General features: G+C 44.6%; 1 protein-coding gene across 1 annotated transcript; it reads right to left on the reverse strand.

Moving 5' to 3' along the window:
• Positions 1 to 1,322: 1,322 nt before the first annotated feature.
• On the reverse strand, positions 1,323 to 23,892 carry LOC135511586 (myocardin-related transcription factor B-like). Its single transcript, XM_064933077.1, has 12 exons — positions 23,733 to 23,892; positions 12,632 to 12,697; positions 12,491 to 12,546; positions 12,153 to 12,390; positions 11,697 to 11,881; positions 10,545 to 10,685; positions 9,684 to 9,931; positions 8,037 to 9,138; positions 7,748 to 7,910; positions 5,887 to 6,029; positions 2,021 to 2,081; positions 1,323 to 1,834 (listed from the first exon to the last, which is right to left on the reverse strand). The coding sequence occupies exons 1-12, from the start codon at positions 23,884 to 23,886 to the stop codon at positions 1,323 to 1,325; spliced, it is 3,069 nt and encodes a 1,022-aa protein (XP_064789149.1). The 5' UTR covers positions 23,887 to 23,892.

Raw genomic sequence — 23,892 nt, forward strand, 5'->3', positions numbered from 1 at the left:
TGAAATTGCATTTTTGTCCCTCCGTTTTATCATTTGAATGTGATACAAAACGAGGCAATGGCATGCTTTAGGATCATGCGGTCGCCTCCAAGCGGTCGGGTAAGCTGGAGTGTTTATTCGACTGGATTAAAAAATGTAATAATAATAGTAATTATTATGTCCCCCCCACTTCTAAAACCAAAGTTGCGCCCCTGGTTTTAGGCCATTTCGCCCAGCTCTAGACACATGCAGACTTTCTCACACAGAGACAGAACCACTGACACACAGAGACAAAGTGCAGAGAGTTGACAGACAGAATTCAGGACAGATAGAAAAGTATAACACCTCTGTTCTCCAGAGGTCATGCAGCCACATTAAAACATGTCAATCACGGAAGAATACAGTTGGCACAAAAAGACTGGCACTCAGGCTATCATGTCACCTTCTTGTCACTCATTGCTATGCCAAACATATCTGGCTTGACAATGAGTAACAGAGTTGGCAAGAGCACAAACAGAGATGGAACCAGGCTAGCATACAGTAAGTACACATGCATAGCTCATAGTGGGAGCAGACTACTCCTCATTGTCCAATAGGAGTGATTTTGTTTTCGTCGTCAGTTCATTGCTTAAAATAGTCCAACTGTCTCAACCAATACAATATGTATCAGAAGGGTCAGAAACCCCAAATATAGGTATGTTGCAATAAAAGACCAGTGTTAAACACAGCCTTGTACTCTGTCAGGTTTACATCTGTCAGTTATGCTGTCTGTCGTGGCTTGTGTTGAACAAATCTGTAACAACCAAACAGCATGCATCCACAGAGAAATGGCTGTAGATGAAGACCCTGTAATATGACTGATGTGAAATGCATGCTAAGTTAACACATCCACGTGTTCACCGCAAGGCAAGCTGACCACCGTACAGGCTGACTGTCAGGAGTTGTCAGGAGTTCAACCCAATGAAAACTCCAGGAGGGCTGAGGGAACATCTAACCTTGTTCTGATTGAAATATCTCCATCATTTACAGGATATTTCAATAATGTCTGCATCCTTGTTCATTTGGCTCTGGCCCCACTACTCTATTAAGCAACACCCAATGCCCCCATCACCGGCTGGCAAATCCTAGGACGTGGTAGCAAAAAAGAAACAAGACAATTTTGTATTAAAAAATAAAGTTTTAAAATGCACCAGGACTATAACCTGACTAACCAAGTCCAGATTTCTTATGTTGAGTAGCTATATCCTTTTTCATTTCCTTAACCACTGCTATCCTCCTCTTCTCTCGGTCCCTCCATCCTTTTCCTCCTTTCCCCTCCATCCTTGTCCTCATCCATCTCTCCATCAGTCCCAGTGCAGCTGCAGGTCGTGTGTATCCAGGAAGTCTGAAGGAATCCCCAGTGGCGTAAGCCCCCCAGCGGGGCTGGGCTGCATGGTTAGGTCCAGCCACTCCATGTTGTCCAGGGCTGTGTCAGACATGCCCATATTGAGGGAGGAGGGGGGAGACATGGAGTCGCAGAAGGACAGCTCCGAGGTGTCCATGGGGGAGTAGGGTTGATCCAGAAGCTGGGACTGCAGATCCTCGATCAGACTCAGGGTGCGGGGGTCCGTGGTTGGGGACAGATCGTTCAGGGTTCCCTCAAGGAAGGCATCCAACAGCTTGTCTGAGGTCATGTAGGCCAGGCTTGGGAGATGGAGGGGGTTGACGGGCGAGATGGGAGGGGGAGCTACCTGGATCTGTGGAGGAGGCCTGGACAGGGCGGTGTTGACAGGGAGGGTAGTGATGTTGGCTGTGACAGGAACAGTCTTGGTGCTGAGAGACAGAAGGTCCGGCTGCTGGATGAAAGGAGTGATCTCTGGACGAAACAGAAGATGGGGAGAAATTCATCAGTTATATTAAAACACAGGCTTTTTTAATGTTAATGTCGAAAAAGAAAGTTTACAGAGATGAAAAGACCAGATAGTCATTACTAAGTCAGTCCCTTCAGGGTTAGGACAAGGAGCTAAAGGTGTAAACCTTTCCTGATGCTGTGAACTCTCACCTCCACTCTGAATCAGGATGTCAAATAGGTCATCCATCTGCTGGCTATTTGCCGTGGAAACCTGAGAAAGAGACAATAAGGTAAGGGGTGGAGATGCATGACCAATAGCATTACAGTCTCTGAGGTGTGACCAATAGCAATACATTCCCTCAGGACTTCGGAGAGCACTTTATATATTTATGAATGTGTGTGTGTTATTGTATGAGTGCAGTAGTGGAAAAAGTACCCAATTATCATACTAAAGTAAAAGATACCTTAATAGAAAATGACTCAAGTAAAAGTGAAATTCACCCAGTAAAATACTAAACTCATCAAAAAAAAGAAAAGTCCCCTTTTTCAGGGCCCTGTCTTTCAAATATAATTCGTAAAAATCAAAATAACTTCACAGATCTTCATTGTAAAGGGTTTAAACACTGTTTCCCATGCTTGTTCAATTAACCATAAACAATTAATGAACTTGCACCTGTGGAACGATCGTTAAGACACTAACAGCTTACAGATGGTAGGCATTTAAGGTCACAGTTCTGAAAAATTAGGACACTAAAGAGGCCTTTCTACTGACTCTGAAAAACATTTTTAAAAAGATACCCAGGGTCCCTGCTCATCTGTGTGAACGTGTCTTAGGCAAGCTGCAAGGAGGTATGAGGACTGCAGATGTGGCCAGGGCAATAAATTGCAATGTCCGTACTGTGAGATGCCTAAGACAGCGCTACAGGGAGACAGGGGACGGACAGCTGACCGTCCTCGCAGTGGCAGACCACGTGTAACAACACATGCACCGGATCGGTACATCCAAACATCACAGTGTCTTCTGACCCCTCCTGTCTCAGCCTCCAGTATTTATGCTGCAGTAGTTTGTGTCGGGGGGCTAGTGTCAGTGTTATATCTGGAGTACTTCTCCTGTCCTATTCGGTGTCCTGTGTGAATCTAAGTGTGCGTTCTCCAATTCTCTCCTTCTCTCTTTCTTTCTCTCGGGGGACCTGAGCCCTAGGACCATGCCTCAGGACAACCTGACATGATGACTCCTTGCTGTCCCCAGTCCACCTGGCCGTGCTGCTGCTCCAGTTTCAACTGTTCTGCCTTATTATTATTGACCATGCTGGTCGTTTATGAACATTTGAACATTTTGACCATGTTCTGTTATAATCTCCACCCGGCACAGCCAGAAGAGGACTGGCCACCCCACATAGCCTGGTTCCTCTCTAGGTTTCTTCCTAGGTTTTGGCCTTTCTAGGGAGATTTTCCTAGCCACCGTGCTTCTACACCTGCATTGCTTGCTGTTTGGGGTTTTAGGCTGGGTTTCTGTACAGCACTTTGAGATATCAGCTGATGTACGAAGGGCTATATAAATACATTTGATTTGATTTGATTTGACATGCGGGACAAGTACAGGATGGCAACAACAATTGCCTGAGTTACACCAGGAAAGTACAATCCCTCCATCAGTGCTCAGCCTGTCCAAAATAGGCTGAGAGAGGCTGAACTGCAGGCTTGTAGGCCTGTTGTAAGGCAGGTCCTCACCAGACATCACTGGCAACAACGTCACCTATGGGCACAAACCCATCGTCGCTGGACCAGACAGGACTGGCAAAAAGTGCTCTTCACTGACGATTCGTGGTTTTGTCTCACCAGTGGTGATGGTCGGATTCGCGTTTATCATCGAAGGAAGGAGCGTTACACCGTGGCCTGTACTCTGGAGCGGGATCGATTTGGAGGTGGAGGGTCCATCATGGTCTGGGGCGGTGTGTCACAGCATCATCAGACTGAGCTTGTTGTCATTGCAGGCAATCTCAATGCGGTAGCTTACAGGGAAGACATCCTCCTCCCTCATGTGGTACCCTTCCTGCAGGCTCATCCTGGCATGACCCTCCAGCATGACAATGCCACCAGCCATACTGCTCGTTTTGTGCGTGATTTCCTGCAAGACAGGAATGTCAATGTTCTGCCATGGCCAGTGAAGAGCCCGGATCTCAATCCCATTGAGCACGTCTGGGACCTGTTGGATCGGAGGGTAAGGGCTAGGGCCATTCAAATCAAATCAAATTTTATTTGTCACATACACATGGTTAGCAGATGTTAATGCGAGTGTAGCGAAATGCTTGTGCTTCCAGTTCCGACAATGCAGTAATAACCAACAAGGAATCTAACTATCAATTCCAAAACTAATTTCTTATACACAGTGTAAGGGGATAAAGAATATGTACATAAAGATATGAATGAGTGATGGTGCAGAGCAGCATAGGCAAGATACAGTAGATGGTATCAAGTACAGTATATACATATGAGATGAGTATGTAAACAAAGTGGCATAGTTAAAGTGGCTAGTGATACATGTATTACATAAGGATGCAGTAGATGATAGAGTACAGTATATACGTATACATATGAGATGAATAATGTAGGGTATGTAAACATTATATTAGGTAGCATTGTTTAAAGTGGCTAGTGATATATTTTACATCTTTTCCCATCAATTCCCATTATTGAAGTGGCTGGAGTTGAGTCAGTGTGTTGGCAGCAGCCACTCAATGTTAGTGGTTGCTGTTTAACAGTCTGATGGCCTTGAGATAGAAGCTGTTTTTCAGTCTCTCGGTCCCAGCTTTGATGCACCTGTACTGACCTCGCCTTCTGGATGATAGCGGGGTGAACATGCAAGTGGCTCGGGTGGGTGTTGTCCTTGATGATCTTTGTGGCCTTCCTGTAACATCGGGTGGTGTAGGTGTCCTGGAGGGCAGGTAGTTTGCCCTCTGTGATACGTTGGAGAGCCTTACGGTTGTGGGCGGAGCAGTTGCCGTACCAGTCGGTGATACAGCCCGCCAGGATGCTCTCGATTGTGCATCTGTAGAAGTTTGTGAGTGCTTATGGTGACAAGCCAAATTTTTTCAGCCTCCTGAGGTTGAAGAGGCACTGCTGCGCCTTCTTCACGATGCTGTCTGTGTGAGTGGACCAATTCAGTTTGTCTGTGATGTGAATGCCGAGGAACTTAAAACTTACTACCCTCTCCACTACTGTTCCATCGATGTGGATAGGGGGGTGTTCCCTCTGCTGTTTCCTGAAGTCCACAATCATCTCCTTAGTTTTGTTGACGTTGAGTGTGAGGTTATTGTCCTGACACCACACTCCGAGGGCCCTCACCTCCTCCCTGTAGGCCGTCTCGTCATTGTTGGTAATCAAGCCTACCACTGTTGTGTCGTCCGCAAACTTGATGATTGAGTTGGAGGCGTGCGTTGCCGCGCAGTCGTGGGTGAACAGGGAGTACAGGAGAGGGCTCAGAACGCACCTTTGTGGGGCCCCAGTGTTGAGGATCAACGGGGTGGAGATGTTGTTGCCTACCCTCACCACCTGGGGGCGGCCCGTCAGGAAGTCCAGTACCCAGTTGCACAGGGCGGGGTCGAGACCCAGGGTCTCGAGCTTCACCCCAGAAATGTCTGGTAACTTGCAGGAAGAGTGGGGTAACATCTCACAGCAAGAACTGGCAAATCTGGTGCAGTCCATGAGGAGGAGATGCACTGCAGTACTCGATGCAGCTGGTGGCCGAATTCCGAACTCCTCCTTTTTTTAGACTTGGGAACACTACAACACTCAGACATAATTTACAAACGCATGTGTGTTTAGTGAGTCCGCCAAATCTTTTGATAAGTCTGTGAATTGGACCATTTTCCTGTCCTGCTAAGCATTCAACATGTAACGAGTACTTTTGGTTGTCAGGTAACATGTACGGAGTAAAAACTACAATATTTTCTTTAGGAAAGTGGTGAAGTAAACATTTTCAAAAATAGAAATAGTAAAGTACAGATACCCCCAAAACTATTTGAAAGTATTTTTACTTAAGTACTTTACACCACTGTATGAGTGTGTGTGTTCACCTGTGTGAGGTTGTTGGCCTGCTTCAGGTTGCGTGTCTGTATGACTGCATCCTCGTAGCGAGGGGGCTCCTTGGTCATGGGGGGCTGGGTCACGAGGGAGGAGGGTTGGAGGATGAAGCTGGGCTGGGATGGAGACGGAGAGGAAGAGAAGGAAGATAAAAAAACTGAACAAACACAGCCTGCCTTGCCTTGTCTATAACCACCACAGCCTGCCTTGCCTATAACCATCACAGCCTGCCTTGTCTATAACCATCACAGCCTGCCTTGTCTATAACCATCACAGCCTGCCTTGTCTATAACCATCACAGCCTGCCTTGTCTATAACCACCACAGCCTGCCTTGTCTATAACCATCACAGCCTGCCTTGTCTATAACCACCACAGCCTGCCTTGTCTATAACCACCACAGCCTGCCTTGTCTATAACCACCACAGCCTGCCTTGTCTATAACCACCACAGCCTGCCTTGTCTATAACCACCACAGCCTGCCTTGTCTATAACCATCACAGCCTGCCTTGTCTATAACCATCACAGCCTGCCTTGCCTATAACCATCACAGCCTGCCTTGCCTATAACCATCACAGCCTGCCTTGTCTATAACCATCACAGCCTGCCTTGCCTATAACCATCACAGCCTGCCTTGTCTATAACCATCACAGCCTGCCTTGTCTATAACCATCACAGCCTGCCTTGTCTATAACCATCACAGCCTGCCTTGTCTATAACCATCACAGCCTGCCTTGTCTATAACCATCACAGCCTGCCTTGTCTATAACCATCACAGCCTGCCTTGTCTATAACCATCACAGCCTGCCTTGTCTATAACCATCACAGCCTGCCTTGTCTATAACCATCCCAGCCTGCCTTGTCTATAACGATCACAGCCTGCCTTGCCTATAACCACCACAGCCTGCCTTGCCTATAACCATCACAGCCTGCCTTGTCTATAACCATCACAGCCTGCCTTGTCTATAACCATCACAGCCTGCCTTGTCTATAACCATCACAGCCTGCCTTGTCTATAACCATCACAGCCTGCCTTGTCTATAACCATCACAGCCTGCCTTGTCTATAACCATCACAGCCTGCCTTGTCTATAACCATCACAGCCTGCCTTGTCTATAACCATCACAGCCTGCCTTGTCTATAACCATCACAGCCTGCCTTGTCTATAACCATCACAGCCTGCCTTGTCTATAACCACCACAGCCTGCCTTGTCTATAACCATCACAGCCTGCCTTGTCTATAACCATCACAGCCTGCCTTGTCTATAACCATCACAGCCTGCCTTGTCTATAACCATCACAGCCTGCCTTGTCTATAACCATCACAGCCTGCCTTGCCTATAACCATCACAGCCTGCCTTGCCTATAACCATCACAGCCTGCCTTGCCTATAACCATCACAGCCTGCCTTGTCTATAACCATCACAGCCTGCCTTGTCTATAACCATCACAGCCTGCCTTGTCTATAACCATCACAGCCTGCCTTGTCTATAACCATCACAGCCTGCCTTGTCTATAACCATCACAGCCTGCCTTGTCTATAACCATCACAGCCTGCCTTGTCTATAACCATCACAGCCTGCCTTGTCTATAACCATCACAGCCTGCCTTGTCTATAACCATCACAGCCTGCCTTGTCTATAACCATCACAGCCTGCCTTGTCTATAACCATCACAGCCTGCCTTGTCTATAACCATCACAGCCTGCCTTGTCTATAACAACGACTCATATAACCAATGTAAGATTTTCAGGATTTGAGGGAGAAAGTGGAACTGGAAAGGTTGATGGTTTACAATGTGTATTTTGCATCACATTTAACCTAGAGGATGATGTTTCCCCAATAATACACCTAAGTGTACCTTGTTGACAGGCCCATTGGAGAGGATGGGGTTGGGTGAAGCCCCCCGGGGAGAGAGCCTGTTATCTGGGGAGCTTCTCAGGAAACACTGGTGATGCATGTCAGGCCCTGTTTGGTTCTCCACCATCCCAGAGCCAGGGCCGTTGCACGCTGTGAAAGTCTGTAGAAGACAGACACACAATAAGGGGTTAACCTTAACTTCATCACCAATTCTACTAGATCTCATTTCAAGCAGGTTTCAGATCCATATTTTCCAGGAACTGGTCCATGGTGTGATCTGACTTACCTGCAGCATGTGGATATGATTAAGTATCTGCTGTTGAGTTGAGGCTTGCCGAGTCTCCATCTTGGTGGTGTGTACCTGGGGCACTGAGGCCTGGATCAGGCCTGGGGCTTGATTTGATATCGTAGCCTGGAGGACAGGCAGGAGGATCTGAGTAGTGCTATCCTGGGCTGCAAGCAGGGTCTGGGTGTCAGGCTGACCTACAACCTGGGACACTGCCCCCTGGTGGCTGGTAAAGAACTGGGGCCGTGTGGGGGTGAGGTAGGGCTGGTGCAGGGGCTGGGAGTTGCAGAGCACATCCTCCAGCTTCACCACAGTGGAAAGAGAGTGAGGGTGAGTCTGGGGAGCCATGTTTGCAGTAACCATGGCTGAGCAGTTAGGGAGGACCCTGTCTTCCAGTTTGACCTTGTTGGAGATCTGGATCATGGGGACAGGGTCTGTGGAGGGTCCCTGTAGAAGCTGGGTCTTCTCCACCTCCAGCTGCATCTTCAGCTCCTCCACTAGCCTCTGCTCCTGCTCCAGCTTCCTCATCAGCTCCTTGATCTGACGCTCCTTCTCATGGAGCCGCGGGTCATTCTCCTCCGGGACACCCGGCCTCAGGGGGGACTTCCCCACGCCTGCACGACCGGGACTAACCCTCTGGGTGTCGCAAAGTAGATCGGACACCCCCCTGTTGTCTCTAAAGGTGGAGAGGTATGTGGGGATTGGGGATACTGGGGGTGTGGAGCTCATGCTCTCTGGTGCCAACTGATGGGCAGCTAGGAAAAGTGTGGGGGATGAGCTGACCTCCGTGGGGACTGAGGATGGAAGGGTGTTCGGGCCGGGGGTCAGAGCTGGGGTGATGGTGCTCTCCTGGTAAGGCTTCAGCCTCTCAATGAGATCAGTCTTGGTCCCTGACACAGGGAGACTTCGCCACTTCAGCTCCAGCTTCAACTCGGCCACCTTCATGTCCTCCAGGTTGGGGGGCAGGTGGCCAGGCTTGCGGTTGGATAGGCTGTTTGGGCGGAAAGGGGTGGGAGGCGGGACAGTGACGGCAGGCGGCAGGGACACCACTATAGAGGTTGGCAGACCGTTCACAGCGCTGCTCTGACCCTCAGCTACAGGCCTGAAGGAAGAGAGGAAGCAAAACAAGGGAAGGAGGAAGAGTAAAGATGGTGGAGTGAGAGATGACGAAGGAGGGAGAAGGGAAATGTAGGAGAGAGAGAGAGAAAGAGTGTTAGCAATATGAAGTGAACTAAGGAGGTTCCTCTGCCTGGTGCCTCAGTACACAGTCAGTAAATGGAACAATGCAGAGTTCCAACAATAACTGACATACACAGTTCTAATGGGCCTTGGACTCCCACTAAGACAACATCCTGCAGGTTATTAATATCATTACAGAGGATTTGTTATTGGAAACTAGCTAATTGTCCATTTGCCATTTGGGCCATTGGAAACAACAACAGCTGGGTTGCTTTTTAGGTACTTTCCAGCTAACATAACGTTCTCTTGTAAACCTTTTGTTTGAACAACAGGTAGACAGATCCGGTCCATTTAAATAACATTTTCACTTGGTCTCCCATTGACAAAATAGAACTTAGGATTTGCCCCTAGGAGTGTCAGAAGTGATTATGAACATACTTTGTCCCTGAAATTACAGTAATATCCTACTTTAAGGGTGCTGGGAGGATGGTGTGGTAGTTATAGTGCTGCTGCTGCTGGTGGAGGATCTGCAGCTGGAGGAAGAGCTGCTGCTGGTGGAGGATCTTGGCGTAGGATGAGTCCATGGGGGCTTCGCTGGCCTCGTGTTTCTGGTCCTGGGGGACGTACTGGTGGTACTTTAACTTCTTGATCCGGGGCTTGGGCTCCTTGCCCTTCTTACTGTGATTCCTCTCCCCGGGCTGCTTGGGCTGGCTCTGCTGTGGGATGAGAGGAGGAGAAACGCCAAGATAAAGAAGATGCACATGCTTCAAAGCTACAAGTTATTTATATAAGACATAATTGCATAACAATATGACACGAGATGCTCTCTGCACAAAATAAAAACTAAAATACATTGACATAAAAACAGTCATCTAAAAAAGGATTTCCTTTTTGGGTTAAAAGTTGTTTTTACCACTGGGCACAATCCAGTTAAGAACTGAAGAAATGAACCCAGGTAAAGTACAGGGTCCGTCTGCAGAAAGGCAGAAAGGTCAGTTGGTGTCTTTTAGTACAACTGATTGGCTGTGTGTTGTCTCCCATTTCACAGGTTATAGTAGGGTTGGTTAGTCTTATACTTGTTTTAATGAACAGGGTCAACTCTGACAATATGTGTTTAGAAGTGACTTAAGCACCGTATTTTTCAATAACTGGAAGATGATTGAATTCAGATTTGAGTACAGAAAGATAAAAAAAATGTAAAACACCTTTATTTATTCAGCGATTTGGATTCAATGCTAGTTCAAAGACTGAAATAAAAGCTCCATGTGAACTTGTATTTTTGGAAAGTCTACATCACTAAACAGTCGACAGAATAATATGCCTGCTTACTTTCACTAGGGTGGGCCCTGGCTTTTGAGAAGCAACAGTGGTGACTGGCTGAGGTGCGGGAGCTGGGCGACTAACTGGTGGCTCATTGGTGGAGAGATCTTTGAGGAAGTCTGCTGTTGCCTGGGTGACAACAGGGAAGGGCTGGGACAGAAAAGAAGAGAGGAAAACATTAACATTTCAGTCATGACAGGTAAGCCTATGATTCATATTAATTTTATTTAGCTCAATTCTGAATTATTACAATCCTTCAGGGGTAGACAAAGAATGAGAGGTATTATCGTTATCGTTCTGCCCCTGAACAGGCAGTTAACCCACTGTTCCTAGGCCGTCATTGAAAATAAGAATTTGTTCTTAACTGACTTAGTTAAATAAAGGTAAAATAAATTTTAAAAAATATATTAGGGACGCAAAGCTACCAGTAATTTACCAAAGTTAACGGAATCTTCAGTAATTTATAATATTCATTTTTTATACCTGTGTCCATATTGTCTATGCATTTCTAGTGGCTCGACCATATGGTTCAAGAGAAAACTGCCTAATTAATGAAAAAGCATCTAATTAACAATGGCATTATTTTTCTATTAATTCTGCAACGTTTCAACTAACTTTTTTCACAACTGCTAGTTTGGCGCCAAAACATTTACAACAAAGTCATATTGACATAGTCAAATAATTAAGTGTATAAAAATTATAAAGGATGTTCCATGTTGAAACCCTCATATTAAAACACATTATTACATTTACATTTTAGTAATTGAGCAGATGCTCTTATCCAGAGCAACTTACAGTAGTGAGTGCATACATTTTCATACTGGTCCCTCATGGGAATCAAACCCACAGCGTTGCAAGTGCCACGCTCTACCCACTGAGCTACATGGGACACCAAAGGTATTGAATAAGTTACTGGTTTATATTTATGTTTTACAGCTTTGTCATACATTTTTTTTAATCATGCTATTTGATTATTTTAATTACAGAAACCTAAAAAGCCACTAGACATCATTTTACAGCTACCAAAATTCTGGTAGTTTACTGGTCAACTTAGAAAGTTTCCTGTAATATACCCTCCCTTTGCAACACGAGGTATGATGAAGCATATGTATTGTCCTTCAAGAGGATATTTGAGTGGATAAAGATCCTCCCTGTCCCTACCTGTAGGATGGTATAGTTGTTGGTTCTGGTGGGCAGCGGTGGTGGACAGGGGGTCTCCAGGGCCCGGGGTTCCCCAGGGGAGGGTGCGGCGGCCTGGGACTCGTGGCTGGCCGGCTGCTCTGGAGACGGGGCATCCCCGCTGTCCTCCTCAAACCCGTAGGTGTCCAGTGCTTTGGGGTAGTTTACTGAGGGACCAACACAGTCAACATTAATACAGAACACTAACTAAGGGCCACGTTAAAAAGAGAGAAGGGTGAAGAGGCCTAAGAATTGTGTGATCTGGGCCCGTTTAGTGCTGCTCTAGGATCAGATTTCGACTGTCCATCTAATCTTATTCATTATGAGCCAGAAAGACAAAACTGATCATAAATCAGCACTCCTACACTAAGACTTGATACATACGGCTCCATATCACCATCTTCCTCTCAACCCCTCTCTCTGTCTCCTCTCCCTCACCAATGATGGCCTCCTTGATGCTGGGTTCTACAGGCAGAATGTTCTTTTCTACCAGTTCCATGGGACCGGGGCGCTGAGCCAGCTTCTCATTCAGGTCATCAGCCAGCCTGGCCCTCTTCAGCTTCATCTGGGTGGCCTGCAGGGAGGGCTCTGCCCCAGTCTCCTTGAGGATGTGCATTCTGACCAGCTCAGATCTCTCTGGTCGGCTGCCAATCTTGTGCTTCAGGAAGTTCTCAGTCTGGGGAAGGGAACTGGGGTTCAGGGCATTGTCAAGTAATTTCAATGTAAGAAGTTACTGAATATATTAAAGGAATGTATTTGCAAGGCTGAGCTCTTACCCGGGCTCTCTCCAGACTACGTATCTGCTCATGGAATGCTGCTGGGCTCTTTAGAGCTGCATGGACAGAAACACATGTCAGCTTCATCAACAGACAGATAATTACATTATGACTATATGAAGTGGCAGTGCCCATACTCACGTGGCATTATGCCCTGGTCTACCAGCTGCTCACGGGTACGTCTCTGCTGTAGCCTCAGCTGAAGGACTGTTGGAGAAGAGAGAGAGAGAGAAGGGTAGACCCTTCAGTAAACAACCAGACGGCCTGCATCGGAGGGTCTGGAGTCATCATGAGTAACTGAGGTTTCGGGGCAGATTGTGGTTCTGATAGACCGCTAGACACATACCAGGCGAGTTAGGACCCCCACGGCCACCAACAACTACTACTCGTTTCCACTCTAGCCAGCAGTGTGACCACATAAAACTGACCAAAGGAATGTCCTCCGCTAACCCAGTCCGTCCATTCATTAAGGATGTGACTGGTCTCACTTTAATCCCTTATCTGAACAATAATGTCATTCCTTAAAACTGTTTCATTCTTTGGTCCTTGGAAAATTGTACAGGAACAGAAATCAGGGAGAATTGCGATTTTATCTCAAATGGCTAAACATGCGAGAATTTTTTTTTTTAACAGCGAAAAAAGCTCAAATGTACTTGACTACATTGATTACCATAACAGCTCTGTGTTTCCTTCTTATTACAATAAACAGCATTACTGCAACCAAGAAACCAAATTGATTCCCCAGATCAAAAACAGCTCTACTACCTCAATACAGAACATGCATTGAGTTGTACAATTTGGAGTGGCGAAACCTCCTAATGTGACACATCATTGCATTAACAGAATGCTGAGTAGCCTGTGACCTCGGAGTCATTCTGAGCAAACAGACCGACACCTCATCTGACCCTGACAAACAAACTCCCATCCAATCTGGGCAATTCCACAGTAACAGAATGACACGGATTACAATTTTTCACTTTAAAAGACAGCCAAACAAAAACCAATCATTGCAAAGTTTAACAAACCATACAGTTGAAGTCAGAAGTTTACATACACCTTAGCCAAATACATTCAAACTCAGTTTCACAATTCCTGACATTTAATCCTAGTAAAAATGTATTGTCTGTCTTAGGTCAGTTAGGATCACCACTTTATTTTAAGAATGTGAAATGTCAGAATAATAGTAGCGAAAATGATTTATTTCAGCTTTCTTTCAACACATTCCCAGTGGGTCAGAAGTTTACATATACTCAATTAGTATTTGGTAGCATTGCCTTTAAATTGTTTAACTTGGGTCAAACGTTTTGGGTATCCTTCAACAAGCTTCCCACAATAAGTTCCTCCTAACAGAGCTGGTGTAACTGAGTCAGGTTTGTAGGCCTCCTTGCTCGCACACGCTTTTTCAGTTCTGCCCACACATTTTCTATAGGATTGAGGTCAGGGCTTTGTGATGGCCACTCCAATACCTTGACTTTGTTATCCTTAAGCCATCTTGCCACAACTTTGGAAGTATGCTTGGGGTCATTTTTCATTTGGAAGACCCATTTGCGACCAAGCTTTAACTGATGTCTTGAGATGTTGCTTCAATATATCCACATCAATTTCCCTCTTCATGATGCCATCTAGTTTATTAAGTGCACCAGTCCCTCCTGCAGCAAAGCACCCCCAAAACACGATGCTGCCACCCCGTGCTTCACGGTTGGGATGGTGTTCTTCGGCTTGCAAGCCTCCGCCTTTTTCCTCCAAACATAATGGTCATTATGGCCAAACAGTTATATTTTTATTTCATCAGACCAGAGGACATTTCTCCAAAAGTACGATCTTTGTCCCCATGTGCAGTTGCAAACCGTAGTCTGGATTTTTTTATGACTGTTTTGGAGCAGTGGCTTCTTCCTTGCTGAGCGGCCTTTCAGGTTATGTCGATATAGGACTCGTTTTACTGTGGATATAGATACTTTTGTTCCTGTTTCCTCCAGCATCTTCAGAAGGTCCTTTGCTGTTGTTCTGGGATTGATTTGCACTTTTCGCACCAAAGTACGTTAATCTCCAGGAGACAGAACGCGTCTCCTTCCTGAGCGGTATGATGGCTGCGTGGTCCCATGGTGTTATACTTGCGTACTATTCTTTGTACAGATGAACCTGGTATCTTCAGGCCTTTGGAAATTTCTCCCAAGGATGAACCAGACTTGTAGAGGTCTACAATTTTTTTTCTGAGTTCTTGGCTGATTTCTTTTGATTTTCCCATGCTGTCAAGCAAAGAGGCACTGAGTTTGAAGACAGGCCTTGAAATTCATCCACAGGTACACCTCCAATTGACTCAAATTATGTCAATTAGCCTATCAGAAGCTTCTAAAGCTATGACATCATTTTTTGGAAAATTTCCAAGCTGTTTTAAGGCACAGTCAACTTAGTGTATGTAAACCTCTGACCCACTGGAATTGTGATAGAGTGAATTATATGTGAAATAATCTGTCTGTAAACAACTGTTGGAAAAATGACTTGTGTCATGCACAAAGTGGAATTACTGACTTGCCAAAACTAAAGTTACAGTGCCTTGCGAAAGTATTCGGCCCCCTTGAACTTTGCAACCTTTTGCCACATTTCAGGCTTCAAACATAAAGATATAAAACTGTATTTTTTTGTGAAGAATCAAAAAGTGGGACACAATCATGAAGTGGAACGACATTTATTGGATATTTCAAACTGTTTTAACAAATCAAAAACTGAAAAAATTGGGCGTGCAAAATTATTCAGCCCCCTTAAGTTAATACTTTGTAGCGCCACCTTTTGCTGCGATCACAGCTGAAAGTCGCTTGGGGTATGTCTATCAGTTTTGCACATCGAGAGACTTACATTTTTTCCCATTCCTCCTTGCAAAACAGCTCAAGCTCAGTGAGGTTGGATGGAGAGCATTTGTGAACAGCAGTTTTCAGTTCTTTCCACAGATTCTCGATTGGATTCAGGTCTGGACTTTGACTTGGCCATTCTAACACCTGGATATGTTTATTTTTTAACCATTCCATTGTAGATTTTGCTTTATGTTTTGGATCATTGTCTTGTTGGAAGACAAATCTCCGTCCCAGTCTCAGGTCTTTTGCAGACTCCATCAGGTTTTCTTCCAGAATGGTCCTGTATTTGGCTCCATCCATCTTCCCATCAATTTTAACCATCTTCCCTGTCCCTGCTGAAGAAAAGCAGGCCCAAACCATGATGCTGCCACCACCATGTTAGACAGTGTGGATGGTGTGTTCAGGGTGATGAGCTGTGTTGCTTTTACGCCAAACATAACGTTTTGCATTGTTGCCAAAAAGTTCAATTTTGGTTTCATCTGACCAGAGCACCTTCTTTCACATGTTTGGTGTGTCTCCCAGGTGGCTGGTGGCAAACTTTAAACGACACTTTTTATGGATATCTTTAAGAAATGGCTTTCTTCTTGCAACTCTTCCATAAAGGCCAGATTTGTGCAATATACAACTGATTGTTGTCCTATGGACAGAGTCTCCCCCCTCAGCTTTAGATCTCTGCAGTTCATCCAGAGTGATCATGGGCCTCTTGGCTGCATCTCTGATCAGTCTTCTCCTTGTATGAGCTGAAAGTTTAGAGGGACGGCCAGGTCTTGGTAGATTTGCAGTGGTCTGATACTCCTTCCATTTCAATATTATCGCTTGCACAGTGCTCCTTGGGATGTTTAAAGCTTGGGAAATCTTTTTGTATGCAAATCCGGCTTTAAACTTCTTCACAACAGTATCTCGGACCTGCCTGGTGTGTTCCTTGTTCTTCATGATGCTCTCTGCGCTTTTAACGGACCTCTGAGACTATCACAGTGCAGGTGCATTTATACGGAGACTTGATTACACACAGGTGGATTGTATTTATCATCATTAGTCATTTAGGTCAACATTGGATCATTCAGAGATCCTCACTGAACTTCTGGAGAGAGTTTGATGCACTGAAAGTAAAGGGGCTTAATAATTTTGCACGCCCAATCTTTCAGTTTTTGATTTGTTAAAAAAGTTTGAAATATCCAATAAATGTCGTTCCACTTCATGATTGTGTCCCACTTGTTGTTGATTCTTCACAAAAAAATACAGTTTTATATCTTTATGTTTGAAGCCTGAAATGTGGCAAAAGGTTGCAAAGTTCAAGGGGGCCGAATACTTTCGCAAGGCACTGTAGTTAACAAGAAATGTGTGGAGTGGTTGAAAAACGAGATTTAATGACTCCAACCTAAGTCTATGTAAACTTCTGACTTCAACTGTAAACTTCCTATGCACAAGGACTACTTTTAACAAGTTACACTGAAAATGTTACAAAAACACATTTACTCAAAGTACAGTGTACAGTATAATGTGTGTTAATAGAATGGCCGTAAAGTCCACCTCAGTATTTTTATGTGACCACATTGTCCAAAAACTCTTAAATATCTACTCCGAATTAATTTTCGAAGATGTCTGCAGAAAGAATGGAGTGTCAGCTATGACATGACAACTTGTGTTTCAACACATCTTTTGGTTATCGAACTACAGTAAGTGAAGTGAAGGTGAAGTGAAGTGGATTAACACCCGTTAAGAAAATTACATTAACAGAATGACATCAAGGTTGCCTGATCTGAAATATACAGAAATACAGATTTATAAATGTGAATTTTTTTCTCTTCATGGTGAGCCAGTTAGTAAGAGCCAGTTAGTAAGAGCCAGTTAGTAAGAGCATGGCTAGGTATCAGTAAGAGCTGGGAGAGGTGACATTAACTGGAGAGAGAGGGAGAGGTTTAACAGTCTTGATTTGACCATGTGACAGAAAGAAAACAGTTATGAGCTAAACACAACAGTATGCCGGTGGAAGGAAGGACAGTAGCAGGTGACCCAACTGTGGGTTTGTGACTACTATGAATTCCCATTGTAGCCAATTCAGTTGCAGCCATTCTGTTAAATGTTTTTTTGGTCATTCTGTTACTGATTTGGTAACAGAATTACATGTTTTAATCACTTAATAAATCATAAACAAAATTGTTTTATTAGTAAACTCAAACCTAAATGGTAGGTCTACCTTTGCTTGTTACTTCTGTGAACTTTCATTATCCTCCCTCCTCACGAGGGAAAGATATTAGAAAATATCTTAAAGATATTGGGGCAGAATTACAAGGCCCAAGGCAATGTTTCTTAAAGTTACAGAAGGCAGAAAAAATGATCCAAAACTAAATCTAAGTGTTGATATTAGTTCAACATTAATGTGCATTGATGTATTTCAAAATACTTTTTCTGCTACATGTTGTCTGAGACCCCTTTTCCATCTGTTTGTTCAGAAATCTAAACCTTTGCTTATTCCTACAAGTAACAGACACATCAACTGTTCAGGGGAGACTGCGTGAATCAGGCCTTCATGGACAAATTGCTGCAAAGAAACCACCACTAAAGGACACCAATACGAAGAAGAGACTTGCCTGGGCCAAGAAACGAGCAATGAACATTAGACCGGTGGAAATCTGTCCTTTGGTCTGATGAGTCCAAATGTTTTATTTTTGGTTCCAAGCTCTGTCTTTGTGAAACGCAGAGTAGGTGAACAGATGATCTCCGCATGTGTGGTTCCCAAGGCACACTTAACCAGCATGGCTACCACAGCATTTTGCAGCGATACACCATCCCACCTGGTTTGCACTTAGTGGGACTATCATTTTGCTTTTCAACAGAACAATGACCCAACACAACTCCAGGCTGTGTAAAGGCTATTTGACCAAGAAGGAGAGTGATGGAGTGCTGCATCAGATGGCCTGGCCTCCACAATCACCTGACCTTAACCCAATTGAGCTGGTTTGGGATGAGTTGGACCGTAGAGTGAAGAAAAGGCAGCCAACAAGTGCTCAGCATATGTGGGAACTCCTTCAAGAGTGTTGGAAAAGCATTGACACTGGTTGAGAGAATGCCAAGAATGTACAAAGCTGTCAAGGCAAAGGGTAGCTACTTTTTGAAGAATCTCAAATACAAGTATATTTGATTTGTTTAACACTTTTTTGGTTACTACATGATTCCATATGTATTATTTCATAGTTTCGATGTCTTCACTATTATTCTACAATGTAGAAATAGTACAAATAAAGAAAAACCCTTGAATGAGTAGATGTGTCCAAACCTTTGACTAGTACTGTATATTGGAATTAAATTTCCCCAAAATATAGAATCTTAGCTTTCATTTGACACCAAATTTGATAAACTTCACATATTAGTGCTATTGGAGCTTTTTACATGGAAATGCCCCTCGCTCCCTGAATCACAAGTCCCACTGCCAAAAAAGCCACAACTGAAGAAACAACAGAATAAGTGGAGAATCTCCTAATGTATCTGGCCTATACACTCAGTTGGCCTATACAGGGGTCTAAACCACACCCTACCCAAAACACTATGTCTCAACAAATTGATACTCCAGAACCACAAACAAGCAAAGGTAATAAGAGGGTGCTGAGTGAGCGAGCGAGTCACCTGATCTGAATCGGTCCCTGCAGACGGAGGGGGTCTCCACATTCAGACAAGCCATAGTTAATATCAGCCACGCAGGACAGAGCTGAGGGAGCTCTGGAAGGTCTGAATGCTACAGACTAACTATCGTCCCATATGTCAGTCTGTTAGTTCACAGAGAGCTACAGGAGAGATGAACCACCAGACTCCAAGTCTGCCAGGATATGCATGCTTTGATATTCTATAAATGCGCTACTCTAATACTCCTCTCTCTCTCTCTCTCTCTCACAATTTCTCTCTTGTAGGCAGATCAACCACTGCCCCCTCCCTCTTTCACTCACTTTCTCGCTCTGACTGTTTCTGTCGGTATGCTTCAGTTGATGGATTGTATCTGTCCTCATCAGTCAGTGGCAATTAACCCATCAGTAAGAAACAAGAGGCAGAACAGGATTGGTTCAAGTTAACCCTTGCAGTGAGTGATCGCCCATCACACCTTACAGCATCTTTTAGGACAACAGAAAGTCATAACACTAGATAAGTGACACTAGGGTCTGTCTGGCTGATTCACATTTCAATGGAGTAATAACACTGACCTCTGGGGAACACCCTGACCAGACTGTCAGTCATAGTGTTATGTAAACACTGGTCTATGTCGGGCTGAGTTAACACACAGACACACACACACACACACACACACACACAGACAGTTTACATGCAAACACAGACAGTCTCTGCAATGTTTCCTAAGATATGGGTCAGCTCAGGGAACTCAGTCCAGGTCAGCTATGAGGGTAAGAGATTCTGACCAGGATTCCAAGGAGTCACAACTCCCATGTGGTTAATCTTTTAACAGTATGTAGTTTCTCCAGTTGCTCAATGTCTGAAGTGCAGGTGATGTGTGGGAAGAGATGTATCAGGGCTTGACATTAATGCTTATCCCCTTGTCCGGGACAAGTCAAAATAATAATAATACGTCTAGCAAGCAGAATATAGTCTGAAGTTGTCCTTGTTAGTTAGTGAATCATTTGCCAATTTATAGCACATTTTTGGTCAGCAAACAGGGTTCATATGTTTATGAAAAGTCCAGGCGGGGGCATTGCAGCAGCAGGTAGGCTCGCCTATAAAATAAATAATGATAGACAGACTGACTAGATAGCAAATTCAAAACATATAGCCTAGTTATCTCGATAGTTAACGATTTAGGTAACAGCATGTATTAATGTCATAGTCATGTCCTATATCTGCCCTGTCCCTGTGTTGCAAAGGGAGCAATGCATTCTGGGAGAAGGGAGAGATGTGAGCGTAAGCATATGACGGTTGAGCAATTACAATTTCTAAATGCAGCATTACATGATGCAAAATGAGTCATAATGGCAGTATTTCTGAGATATATATATATATATCTATATATAAAAACTTAGGGATGTCCTTGTCCCACCACGCTCTAGCGACTCCTTGTGGCGGGCCAGGCGCATGCACGCTGACTTCGGATGCCAGTAGTATGGTGTTTCCTCAGACAAATTGTTGCGACTGGTTTCCGGATTAAGCGAGCAGTGTGTCAAGAAGCAGTGCGGCTTGGCAGGGTCGTGTTTCGAAGACGTATGGCTCTCGACCTTCGCCTCTCCCGAGTCCGTACGGGAGTTGCAGCGATGGGACAAGACTAACTACCAATTGGATACCATGAAATTAGTGAGATAAAAGGGGTAAAAAAAATACTTGTGTGTGTGTGTGTGTGTAAATATAAATGTGTGTGTGTGTGCACAGTCCCTCCATCAGTGCTCAGACTGTCCACAATAGGCTGAGAGAGGCTATACTGAGGACTTGTAGGCCTGTTGTGTACACACACACAAACGTTTGGACACACCTACTCATTCCAGGGTTTTTCTTTATTTTTACATTGTAAAATAATCGTGAAGACATCAAAACTGAAATAACCATCAAGCGCTATGATGAAACTCATGAGAGCCATTCATCATAGCCTTTTACCAAATTGGGCTATCATCTGTATACCACCCCTACCTTGTCACAACATAATTGATTGGATAAATGAAGGAAAGAAATTCCACAAATTCACTTTTAACAAGGCACACCTGCTAATTGAAATGCATTCCAGGTTACTACCTCATGAAGCTGGTTGAGAGAATGCAAAGAGCATGTAAAGCTGTCTTCAAGGCAAAGGGTGGCTACTTTGAAGAATCTCAAATCTATTTATTTGTTTAACACCTTTTTGGTTACTATGTGATTCCATATGTGCTATATCATAGTTTGTCTTCAGTATTATTCTACAATGTAGAAAATAGTAAAAATAAAGAAACCCTTGAGTAGGTGTGTCCAAACTTTTGACTGGTACTGTGTGTGTGTGTGTGTGTGTGTAAATGCCGTAGGCATTTAAGGCCACAGTTATGAAAAATAAGGACACTAAAGAGGCCTTTCTACTGACTCTGAAAAACACCAAAAGAAAGATGCCCAGGGTCCCTGCTCATCTGCGTGAAAGTGCAGCAATGAGGCATTAGGACTACAGATGTGGCCAGGGCAATAAATTGCAATGTCCGTACTGTGAGACGCCTAAGACAGCGCTACAGGACGGACAGCTGATCGTCCTCGCAGTGGCAGACCACGTGTAACACCAGCACAGGATCGGTACATTCGAACATCATCCCTCCATCAGTGCTCAGACTGTTCGCAATAGGCTGAGAGAGGCTGGACATAGGGCTTGTAGGCCTGTTGTAAGGCAGGTCCTCACCAGACATCACCGGCAACAATGTCGCCTATGGGCACAAACCCACCATCGCTGGACCAGACAGGACTGGCAAAAAGTGCTCTTCACTGACGATTCGCGGTTTTGTCTCACCAGGGGTGATGGTAGGATTTGCGTTTATCGACGAAGGAATGAGCGTTACACCGAGGCCTGTACTCTGGAGCAGGATCAATTCGGAGGTGGAGGGTCCACCATGGTCTGGGGTGGTGTGTCACAACATCATCGGACTGAGCTTGTTGTCATTGCAGGCAATCTCAACACTGTGCGTTACAGGAAGACATCCATCTCCCTGACGTGGTACCCTCCTGCAGGCTCATCCTGACATGACCCTCCAGCATGACAATGCCACCAGCCATACTGCTCGTTCTGTGCGGGATTTCCTGCAAGACAGGAATTTCAGTGCTCTGCCATGGCTAGCAAAGAGCCCGGATCTCAATCCCATTGAGCAAGTCTGGGACCTGTTGGATCGGAGGGTGAGGGCTAGGGCCATACCCCACAGAAATGTCCGGGAACTTGCAGGTGCCTTGGTGGAAGAGTGGGGTAACATCTCACAGCAAGAACTGGCAACTCTGGTGCAGTCCATGAGGGGGAGATGCACTGCAGTACTTCTCTAGTGACTCCCCATCCCGCATGCGGGAGCGTAATCGTTGCCTGACACTAATTAGCATAACGCAACGGACATAAATATTCCTAGAAAATATTCCTGTTCATGAAAATCACAAATGAAATATATTGAGACACAGCTTACCCTTTTGTTAATCACCCTGTCATCTCAGATTTTCAAAATATGCTTTACAGCCAAAGCTAGACAAGCATTTGTGTAAGTTTATCGATAGCCTAGCATAGCATTTTGTCCAGCTAGCAGCAGGTAACTTGGTCACGTAAATCAGAAAAGCAAACAAATTAAATAGTTTATCTTTGATGAGCTTCGGATGTTTTCACTCACAAGACTCCCAGTTAGATAGCAAATGTTCCTTTTTTCAGAAATATTATTTTTATAGGCGAAATAGCTCCGTTTGTTCTTCACGTTTGGCTGAGAAATCGCCCAGAAATTGCAGTCACGAAAACGGCGGAAAATATTCCAAATTAGCTCCATAATATCGACAGAAACATGGCAAACTTTGTTTATAATCAATCCTCAAGGTGTTTTTCAAGTATCTATTCGATAATATATCCATCTGGACAATTAGTTTTTCAGTAGGACCGAATGGAGTAATGGCTACCTCTGTATTTTACACGAGAATCTCTCTGGGAGCATCAGGTGACCACTTACTCAATGTAGCCGCTTACGGGTATTCTTCAACATAAATGCGTAAAACTACATCACAATGCTGTAGACACCTTCGGGAATACGGATAAAGAGTAATCTGGTTGATAGCCCATTCACTGCTCAATAGGGACTCATTGGAACACAGCGCTTTCAAAACATGAGGCACTTCCGGATTGGATTTTTCTCAGGCTTTCGCCTACAACATCTGTTCTGTTATACTCACAGACAATATTTTTACAGTTTTGGAAACTTTAGAGTGTTTTCTATCCTAAGCTGTCAATTATATGCATATTCTAGCATCTTGTCCTGACAAAATATCCTGTCTCAGCAGTTGAATCTTGTTATGTTCATACACATATTTACACGTTATGTTTGCTGAAAATAAACGCAGTTGACAGTGAGAGGACGTTTCTTTTTTTGCTGAGTTTATATATATCATCTATTGCTGACATGCAAAAATAATGTGGGACTATATCAACAATGGACTAACGAGAGATCATTTTTGGGTGGAATTCTCATTTAAGCCATCTAAGCTGTCATTAGGACCTGGCAAACAGAATGGCGTTTCTAAAGCCCTGTTCAACCCAGTAATCATGTGTTCATTCATCAGTGCCTTAGCCAGACCCATAGAGCTGCCAGAACAACAACTGGGCTGTGTGAGTAATGGTTAGCCTGCAATGCATGCTAGACAGCCGATTCCTTATAATGACTGACTATAACCACTGAGTCTGTTTCACGGTGTGTGTGTCTTTCCTCCCCACTCACCGTTCTTGCGTTCATTGAGGGGGTGTATGTTGTTACTGGGCTGTAGGGACAGCTTCTCCAGCTCATGGGTAAACGCCTCACTCTGGGGACTGGGCACCAGCAGACCCAACATCCCACAATCCCCCTCTGCTCCGAACAGCCCCTGGGGCTCCATCTCCAC

Source organism: Oncorhynchus masou, chromosome 24 (genome assembly GCF_036934945.1).
Source record: "Oncorhynchus masou masou isolate Uvic2021 chromosome 24, UVic_Omas_1.1, whole genome shotgun sequence".
Taxonomy (NCBI): Eukaryota; Metazoa; Chordata; class Actinopteri; order Salmoniformes; family Salmonidae; genus Oncorhynchus; species Oncorhynchus masou.

Coding starts and splice junctions, on each gene's coding strand:
- LOC135511586 (XM_064933077.1), bottom strand. CDS start 23,886: ATGGAGCCCCAGGGGCTGTTCGGAGCAGAGGGGGATTGTGGGATGTTG. Junction 12,698..23,732: donor CCTCAATGAACGCAAGAACG/GTGAGTGGGGAG, acceptor CTTCTCCAACAG/TCCTTCAGCTGAGGCTACAG. Junction 10,686..11,696: donor ACAACTATACCATCCTACAG/GTAGGGACAGGG, acceptor TTTCTGTCCCAG/CCCTTCCCTGTTGTCACCCA.